The 10,630-nt window shown below is 40.5% G+C and overlaps 1 protein-coding gene across 1 annotated transcript; it reads right to left on the reverse strand.

Moving 5' to 3' along the window:
- Nucleotides 1–549: 549 nt before the first annotated feature.
- LOC133976229 (urotensin-2 receptor) lies at nt 550–8,442 on the reverse strand. Its single transcript, XM_062414377.1, has 3 exons — nt 7,854–8,442; nt 6,107–6,822; nt 550–1,986 (listed from the first exon to the last, which is right to left on the reverse strand). Exons 2-3 carry the CDS (start codon nt 6,818–6,820, stop codon nt 1,609–1,611), a joined length of 1,092 nt encoding a protein of 363 aa, XP_062270361.1. The 5' UTR covers nt 6,821–6,822; nt 7,854–8,442; the 3' UTR covers nt 550–1,608.
- Nucleotides 8,443–10,630: the final 2,188 nt, after the last annotated feature.

The raw sequence follows: 10,630 nt of genomic DNA on the forward strand, positions 1-10,630 counted from the left end.
CTCGTTGTTGAGGTTCCACCTGTGTTGTATTTTTATTATGGGAAAAAGAGAGTGAGAAAACACAAACTGTTATGGCTATTTCAATACCACTTGTCCATAACTTTAAGCTACATATTCCAACCATTTATGCATGACTTGCAAGGGTTTTCTTTTTAATCATTTAAACTTCTCTGCTCGTTTCTTATTTTATCTCTTTCTCACACTCTGAACATTCTCGTTAACGGCTGAATTGAAGTTGATATGCAACATTCAGACCCTCAGAATACTCATTGCATAGCTTTCATTGTAATGAAACTGGTACATTTCAAGAACTCATTAGATATTTACTATTGCCAAATGAGCTTTGTTGCAGCTTATTCTATTAAAACTGACAGGAGATCTGCCATTGTTTTTTCCTAAATTTAAATATGATTCCTCAAAACTATATTTTGTCACAAGCCTCTGATGTAATAGTTTTTGTTTGATGAAACCATTATCATTTTAAGACCATTTTATGTCACAGATATAATGTGAATATAATAGTAAAATAAAGCAAGTACAGCCTTTTAAAGAGCAATGACATTTTTATTCTTAAGAATATTCAGTCTGACATTTGAAATAGAATAAGAAATATTTAAATATCCTGAATAAATAAAACGTTTACTAGCTCAGTAAACAGGATGAGAGGATGCCGCAGCCATAATCCTTAAGCAGTGGCAGTAATAATGATTTTGAGTCACATATATTTATACAAAACGCTTTTTTTAAATATTTAGTATATCATTTTTCTTCAAAACCACATTTTGTCATAGTAGTTACAGGCAGACAGCATAAGCACACAACAGCTAAGACTTTGTTTTTGGTGTTTTGAAACGTATATATAACAACATTACAACTGATGCAATTTGTATATGAAAGACATTTTTTTTTTTCAGTCCCTTACTGTTCTGTGCCTCAAAGAAGACTATTCAGTAAAATCCCTGAAAAGTCAGTAAGTGGAGCTTCAATCAACATATACATTGTAATATGTGCCAGTATGAATGCAGAGAGAAGATATGTAATTGTGTATGGAAATGTTTTGCCTCTCTTGACACATGTAAGTGGAACTCTATGACCGGCCCTTATGTAATAGGAGTTTGACTTATTCATGCTCTGTGCCACTTGACAAAGTACATACATCTCAGAAACCCAATGGCACAAAAATCCTATTTCCTTTTCCAAACCTTCAAAATGTCAAACGCTCGTGAATATTTATTATTTTTGAACAAGTTTCACAAAGCATGCCAAGTCCATACATAAACAACAGGAGGCACTTCTCCCACATGTTACAATGCACAGCAGGAAGTGGGAATCCTAAACAAACCTGTTTTCAGGGAGCCAGAAATCAATGCCATCTGTAGTCACACAATCAGGCTTTCCTCCGATAGAAACCTCTAACACTGCTGCCTAGCCTGCTATATCATTGGCTCATAGGCTTCTGCTGCATAATTGTTAGTATAAGGACGGGACAAATACAGGAAATTGGTGCAGAACCATGGTATGTTTCAGGAAATACTGAGGATGAATTATTTTAATATTCGCATGACCTCCGAAAACCTCATATGTCAGTGAGTGAAAGCTGCTCCTACCTCACAAACTGCTGTTATGAGCTCGCAGGGAGGCTGTATGGGAGAGCATGAAGCTCTCGGTACACTGCTGACTGCTGGAAGATGGTGACCTGCGAGGAGAGCGCTGAAAACGGCTCCTCCGGTTGAAGTAGCTGCCTGCCGTCCAGGAGCGCTTGTGCTTCCTCAAGTACTCCTTGTAGTTCTTGGTGAGTAGCGTGTACAGGAAAGGGTTAATGCAACTGTTAGAGTACGTCAGACACGTGGTCAGGTAGTTGATGTTGCGTTTGGCTTTGGTGGAGAGGGTCAGTGACTCGTGGAACTGACCCAGCAGCTGCCAGATCCAGAATGGCAGGAAGCATGCCCAGAAGAGAAGGACGATGGTGAAGATCAGGTACAGAACCTTTAGGGAGAAAGGAACAGAGGGTGGAACCATTAATTAAACTCCTTAATACGGGGCACCGCCTCTCCAACATCCTGAGAACAATAAAGCCTATTTAAACATGTAAAACATTTAATTAGATAATATTTTACATGTATCCCAGTAGACTGGAAGCTCCACTGAATAGATTTGTTTCCGAATTGTATTTGGTTAATTTCTGTCTACCTACTTCCTGGTGCGGGGGGCCGGCTAAATGAGATGAATGTAAGTGCTTAAAGTTTTTGCAACCACTGGACCTGAGGCTGCTCATTAACTAATTGTTTCCGATTTTCCAAAGGGTGCAGCCCTCTGAGCCCCAGACACTCCCACTTTTATTTACAGCCAATTGGGATTGATTTATGTTTTTTATGATCGAACGACCCTCGATGCCATCTCAGGTACATTCGCCTTCAGTCAGTTACTTCCTCTGCGAGCTGATCGGCAAAGATATGGCGACTTTAAGTGGAACTGCGGCAAACCCAGCCGCAGGAATCTTATCTCGCCTTTTGGAGACCATCGACCCGGCCATATTCTTGGAAACAGAGGTCAAGAAAGAACAGAATAAGAGACTTAAGAGTCTGTAATGGCGTTGTTTCCAATGTAGAAAAAGGCAGATGATATGGGGTTTAAGGATTGAATTAAACATGATGGGATAGTAGATAGGACATATAAAACTTGATCAGAGACTTTTGATCTGATAGGTTTATTCAAGCAAGGATTGGGTGAGCTTTATCAGTAAGGTATATGCTGGAAAATGGTATGAGAAATCATTTTTTCTGACCAGCTACAAATGAGGGGCTGACATGCTGACAGCCCCCTACCCCCCCATTCAAATTAACTATTATATATACGGCAGAGAGCTTAATTCACCTTTACAATTTAGGTAATAGTATAAGTCGAGGCAAAGTCAATCATTTTGGAGCCAAAAGTCAAACTGATAGTAAAATATTTTTTTTCAGCATAGATCATTTCTATGAGGGGTCCAGAACAACATACTAAAAGGCCTAAGAAATCCTAGTTGAGGAAATATGTTTAATTCTCATCAATGTGAGCCAATAAGGCCAGGCAACAAAACACCCCAATGGGGCTATTTTTACCGGCGGGAATTATCCCCCTGGCAGGTACTACCAAGCCAGGGGGTTTTCAGGTTAGAGGCCACTCTAAAAGCAGCTTTGCCATCACCCATTGGCAGTGGGATGATTGGATGAAGATTGGGCCGATGTATTTGTCATGCAAATGAATGGTGTTTCTGCCTATGCAAATTAGGACATATTCAATAAGTGTGGAGCTCATATGCATATTGAAATATATTTCAAAAGGAACATGTTATACAAAAAAAGTTACTTATATAAATACTTTTACTAAGTTGTATTGTAGTAGGAGTAAAGGAAATATTTGGGCATAGTGAATAGCTCATTTGCATATTAAAATACATTTTCAAAGGTACTTGTAAGACTAAAATTGTTACTTTTCATAGGTGCTTTCATTGTGTAAAGTGTCATTTTGATAGGCGTAAAGGAAAAAATAGCCCCATCGGGGTGTAATGTTGCATGGCCATATTGGCAAACATTGATGAGAATTAACATATTTTCTCAATTTTTTTTTACAATTAGTCGGTTCACAAATTTGTTTTGCTTGAACCAGGACAGTATGCCCGTTCATTTTTCCACCACCAACCTACACTTCGCTCCGAAATCAGAACATCTGCTTATGACAGAAAAACTTCCACAATAAGGCAACTTAATAAAAATGCTTCCATAAATAATTTTTAAATAGCCAAATGTTACACTATAAAATCTAACTTGACTGTATTAAATATTTTAGTTCACTATATTTATTATTAGCTGTACATTGCTTGCCATATCCTCTTCCTTCGGAAACACTGAAATGTCCCAATCGTGGCACCAAAATTGTATATTGTGACATCCCTAGCTTGGAGCAGTATAAAAGCAGCAACAGACATGTCGTTAAGTTATATCCCTAGTGTCCTGTTAACAACACCTTCGCTGTTCCTCTAAGTTTCTACTGATTTTAAGATTGGTTTGGACTTTATGTTTCCTCACGTGTTTTAAGTGATCAGTAAAGATGCTGCAAAGCAACACTTTCATCGCTGGCGTTGTGTGGTAGACCCTGGTGGCATGGTCAATTGCCACAGACATACTGGACTTAATAATAAACTGCACATAATAAACAGGATTATGTGAATCCAATTTAATGCTTCACAAGTATGTTAGAGAACGAGAAAATCTAACGAGGGAAATTGGAAACCATGGACTGGAATAGCTGAGATTGGAAATAGAATTTACCATTGGAATAGGGAATATGCTCATTTATCTGAGGGGGGAGAGAAGAATATAAGGTGGCTTAGATAACTCTGATTTACGTGCCAACAAAGAAGGTTGCCCCCTACCAGTATACCAAACAAGGAATCAAATCAAATATCAAGGATAATAAGAGATACAGTACCGAATAGGGAATAAGAAGTAGGATATTGAAACACAAGTGGAAGGCTGTTATGTGCTTTGAAGTTGGTTGCCACCCGCCAATATACTAAATGGAAAAGAAGTGTTATTTATTCTTTTACCTTATTTACTGATAGAGTTGTAAATTCATTGTAGATTTCATGAACTTATCGGAACCAAGACTCTGGTATCTACAATTGCCAGTACTAGCTACTGCTAATGCTCAAATGCTAAAATTAACACCACCTTCTTTGTTTAACATATCATAGCATTGGTGCTGTGGACATACATGGAATTTGTACTGGTCTTTTAGGTTTTTGTTACGCATACACTGAAATTTCTTTTTAAGCAAAATCTTATCGTCAGAAAATCTGGTTGAACCTTTACAGATCTGATATCTGGCTCTAGTTGGGTTTTAAGCCGCCCTACCAGTCAGTACTATCCACAAAGGTTGTATTATCAAAACTCACATGATGACACTAATGGACACTACGTAACACACAGCACAGGATAAATTATTCCTGTAGCAAGAAGCCATGCCCTTACAAGTTGGACAGTCTGCATTTTCTTTAGCTCCAAGGTACAAGTGAACCCTATGGATATCCTTTCAATGCGACTGCAGAGCAGCATTCGTAACATTGTTCATCACATTGATCAGGCAAAACAGAACCACTTTAAGCCTTTGTATGAAGAAAACTGGAACTGTTTTTGTCTCAGCATGAGCAAAGAACAAATAGCAAGAGGAGAATGGAAAATACAAAATCGACAACAGTAGGGAGTGGATTGACAATGGAAACCGTCTAGCTGAGAGCCAAAAGGATGCTATGATGCTCACACACTTAAATAACACCTGTTTTTATTAGAAATGATGACAGGGTTGTTGGCAAAACTAGGACCAAGCAGAAGCACCTGCACTAACTCTAGGAAAGGATATCACAAACCCATGAGCTACAGGATAGGCCCCTGCCCTAAAGGAGTCATACACTTTCCATAAGGTGAACAACTGAGTCTGCTTTTGTGAGACAAATATCTGTGGGGGTTTGTTCAGCAGAGTCAGGACAAACCTCCTACAAATATATGAGGTTCGATTTGATGGATGCGTTTGGATCCATCACCCGCTGAGATCTAGAGAGGGTAAGATGTGGAAGACGAGGTCTAGTTGGTTGCTGCCCACAAATAACAACAGGGTTCCAGACTGGTTTGTAGTGAATATCCTACTTATACATATATATAACACAATGATGAGTTTGCGATGGTTGGACGGGTAAAATAATATGTTAAACTTCCATTTGTATTTCCTCTTTTGTGCCAATTATTTTGTTTTCATTCTTAAGTCTTCTTTAGTCTTAATTCATTTTTACACAAACCAAACTGTTTCACTTACAAAGTTCTCATTTTGCCTAAACCTATATCTCAACAACCGTGGTATCAGACCGGGTAACATTTTATGGTCGTAGTGGTTTCGGAACACATGAGGTCATCGTTCTGTATATACAAGTACATAAATGGCTGAACGCAGACATGCACATATGCAAATGATACATCTTTGAAATTAAGTGGGAAATAAATTGACCATTATAAAGTGTGTAAATTATAGCCACTTATATCTCATAAAATACACTATCTTGTGATGCACTCACTTTTTGGTTGGGTAGTTTCTTGGTCTGTTTGAAGGTCTCCGTCTGTGAAACCCAATACGTGCGGGCAAGCTGGGTGTAGAGGTAGCCAATGATCAGTCCTGGAGCGACGATGCTTGTGCAAAACAGGACGGAGATGTAGGCCTTGTAGGAGAGTGGGGACAAGGTGGGCTGACACATGACTTTCTTGCCCACGGTCTTTAGCTGAATGCCCACAAGCATTGGTAGGGCCAGGATTAGAGAAGCTACCCACACCAGCAGAGCAATGGCCTTCCGGTAACTTTTAGACCGCTTGACCGTGTCGAGCGGCTTGAGCACTGCAAAGTAGCGTTCTGTGCTCATGATCGTCAGTGTGAAGATGCTGGCATGCATGGTCAGGAAGTCCATGCTGATCAGAATGCGACACCCGGTGTTCCCGAAGTACCAGCCCTTCAGGAAGTGTGTGCAGACCACGAAGGGAATGGTGAGAAGATACAGCAGATCTGCCAAAGCTAAATTAATGATGTAAATGTACATTGAGGCTGAAGTCCTCATGGATTGGCACATGACCACCAGGGTGTAGATGTTCCCTGACACTCCAACGAGGCACATGATGGAGAGAATGGTGCCAATGGTAAAGGTGGCTGCTGTGTCCTCATGTGAGTTCAGAGACGGGTCGGTGGCGTTGGCGCCCCCTTCAACGAGGACTCCGACAGGCTCCATTGACACTGTGGTCATCTCTGGATGGTTGAGAACATAAATGTTAGTGGTGAACGTTATCAGATTGCAGAAAATTAAGATTGGTTACCAGCTCTTATCTTCAAACTTAGACTCCTTCTTCAACTTTTATTTCACTTAAGTGAATCTTGCATATATAGATAATATTATATACGGATCAAATATGGTGTACTGGCTTGTTTGTCTTTAATCATATTCTGCATTTGTGAGAGGAGTAGGCGAGCCTTTAGGGGAGACATTAATCAGCTTGCTTTCAATGCAGAGCTCCATCAGACTCCATCAGTACTAATTATTTGCAGAATCATTGGCTGTCCGTTGAAGAACCTTGCTTGATTGTAGAGGTCTAAACCTGATGACCAGCTCACTCACATTGAGTATTAAATCCTTAATTTCAGTCACGACTCAGAGAGCAGCTGTGCAAAACAAATCGTCCAGCTCATGCAAAATTCAATGTAATGTTTTATTAAAAATAATATAAAACACCACAAAGTACAAGTTGCCAGATTATTCATGAGATAGGATGTTGGCAAAGTCTTAAACAGTAAGTTCCTAACCTCAGAGTTTCAAATGGCGTATGACACATCGACTGCCACAGTTTGATTCAAATAAAGGTTTGTGTAGCATTTTCATTATGTCAGCAGAATTTAGTGGGTTGATGACGAAATGGGCCGTCACTCTGTGAGAGCACACGGGCAGAATGTTGCAAGTTATTGTGTTACACGCAAAGTTGATGCTACTGTTCGAGGAACACAGGGAACTGCTTAGTCTGCTTAATCAGTCACAATTTGTCCACAAGCTGCTAAGACAGAAATCCCCCGAAAAGTATAGTCTTCCTTTGCAACTGAAGTTGTTTCCAAATCATCGAGGGCAGAGATGAAATTAGATGAGGTTAACATCACATTACAGCTCTTGCTAATAGACATTTCTGGTATGCTCAGACAAGCCCGACACCCCCTATGCATTTAATATTTATATATGTGAACAATTACACATCTATCTGGGCATGCATTAGAATAAGAACATATGGTCTTACCTGGACTGCCTGCACGGACTGGAGGGTTCACAACACAGCTGCACTTCCATCAGCCATGATTTGTCTCACTTTGCTCCTCCAAAACTTCACACTTACATCAAATATTTCACGCTCCATAAAAGTAACAAGAGACTCTGCGGAGTATCTCAGGGGCGAAACACGCAGGTGGAACCAAAGACGAAGAAAAGAAATCTATATCCAGGAGTCTCGAGGGGGGAGAGAACAACCAATATTAGACATCCACTACAACAAAAATCCTTCCATTGTTGAGTAAAACAGTGAATAAACCTGTCCAAAGTTTCTGGATTCAAGAGAAAGGTGCACTCTTTCTAAACCTTAAAGTTCTCTTTTCCGTTCCCTCCACCTTTTGTGCACCTCGGTAGCATCCAGACTCTGGATGTCAGCTGTGACATCGGCTGCTGAGAAATTTAATTCAGAGGAGAGAGAGAGAGAGAGAAAAAAAACAACAAGAGGACATCAATGAAATGATGATGAGAAGTGAGGCTCACACTGAGCTACAGCTGCTAACGGAGAATCCCCCCCTTTGACTGAGTGAGTAAGAGAGTGCTGGTGGTAGAGAGGTAGAGAGGGTAGAGCAAGCAAGGAGAGAGGGAGACACAGGGCTAGAGGGAGAGAGAGAGATAGAGGGAGAGAGAGAGGAGTGCACTGCTGCTGAGGCACTCGCGATCTGTAAACCAGAGTGAGAGGGGGAAGTCAGAGAGAACGAGTAAGGGGGGGGGGGGGGGCTGGAGGGTTATGCAGGAGATATGTTTAGCTTGCGCTCGGTCTTTAACCCCTGTGCCATCTATTTCCATGCATGCGTGTGCCACCAACTGATATGCAACACTGACCCAACTGCCACAAACAGACAGGCGGGATAAATCAAAAAGACAGCTAACTCTTCCCATTCTGTCCAGCGGGATCCGGGATATCCAGTATCCATTATTGTAAATGGCACCAGAGTCAATGTCACCCACCACTGCGGCTTTCCTCCTGAGCACAGTCATCAAACATCATCTGCTGCAGTGGGCTGATCCACGCTCAACAATGTCTATGGCCTTCAATTGCTGCTCCAACAGGAATACAATGACTTCATGAGGTTATTTACTGGAATGGAGGCTTGGCTGTTAGTGCTCTTCTTGCCTTTTCAAATGAAAAATCATCAGAAATGTCTTTATCTATGTGTGTGTGTGTGTGTGTGTGTGTGTGTAGCCTTATCTAACCCTCAAGGCGCTTTACAGCACAAGCCACATTCACCCACTCACACACAATACAAGGCTCAATTGCTGGGCGTTTTCTATCACACACCGTCGACAGCTAGCAATTTGTTTCAGTGTCTTTTCCAAGGACTCTTTGGCATGTGGCATGAAGGAGCCAGGGATCAAACCAACGACATTCTGTTTAGTGGACGACCAGCTCATTTCCCTGAGCCCAAGCCAATAATCAATTGATGTGTCATACAGATTTTAATTCTAAATATTTCTTATGGCTTTAAAGTGGGTCCACATTGAGGATGAAGATAATTTCAGTGGCACGAATTTTACAATTTTGGTAGATTGATGCTGGGCGGTTCAACCTGAGGTGAAGACTTATGATTATAAAGGTTTGAGTTAAGAAAGTCTCTTTACTCAGCAGTGTTGTAAAAGTCCCTCTTTTATTTATCTATTGCTCTTCTAATGCCTCAGTTGTGACTGAAAGGTATGTTACCCTTTTTTTTCCTTGTTATTTTTTTATTGAGTTTTTCCAATTGGTAAAATTGTTTATAAGTTGTTTTTCTTCACTCTAGCGGAGGGTTAAGGGCATGATGTCACACCTTCTACAGATTGGTAAGGCCTACGGGACAAACTGTTATTTGTGAATATGGGCTATACAAATAAAATTTGAACAAATCCAATTTTGATTCTATCCAAGACCAGCAATTTGTTGAGGCCATTGTTTTGAAGACTGAACACATCAGCAGCGGGGATTTATAAAGAACACATCAAATTTTCAAACATGCAATTTATACTAATTCACATCTGCACCAATACAATTGTTTTGTATCAGCACCTATAAAGGAAAGAGTAGTCTGGAAAAGAATATCAGAAGGTACCTGTTAACTTTTAGGTGAGCCTGACTCATGCAACAGACCTGCAACACATGGCTGGTCAGTGTTTCCACCTAGCTGCAGACACCATGTGTGCAAAGAAGAATGTACTTCAAATTCAGTCTGACACAAGTTTAGAAGAAAGTAACACACTTATGTTGCAGTCTATTGTTACAAACTCACTGTTTCCCAGTTGTTTTTAACTGCTTTGTGTGGTATTAGAATGAATGAAACTTTAAACTGAGCTAAATATACTGAATCGTCATCATCACTGACCGAGTCAAACCCACAACAAGATGTGACCCAGTCTCCCCTCTTCTCAGCTCCCAAGAACTACCAGCACCAAATTATGACAGCCCGTTGAAAGCTTTATTAAAACTCTTTTGTGTCAGGGTGGGCCAACAGCAAAACAATACACAAAAACAACCTTAAGGCAAGCAACCTAAACGTACCTACTCAAATTAAAGAAACAAACAGACGTGTTGCCAACTTACCTCCTAATCCAAAAACAGGAGAAAACAAGGGTTAAACAAAAAGGCTAACCCAAGCGAGTGTGGTCATGGGATTTTCTTTATGTTGCTGCTGTCTGAGTCGGGTGATTTTTAGCTGATGTTAGTGATAGAGGGTAAAATATTTGTTGAATGATTCAGGGAGACTGTGCCTTCACCGGAAATGTCCCAGGAACCACTGG

This window comes from Platichthys flesus, chromosome 20, assembly GCF_949316205.1.
Source record: "Platichthys flesus chromosome 20, fPlaFle2.1, whole genome shotgun sequence".
In the NCBI taxonomy this organism is placed as follows: domain Eukaryota; kingdom Metazoa; phylum Chordata; class Actinopteri; order Pleuronectiformes; family Pleuronectidae; genus Platichthys; species Platichthys flesus.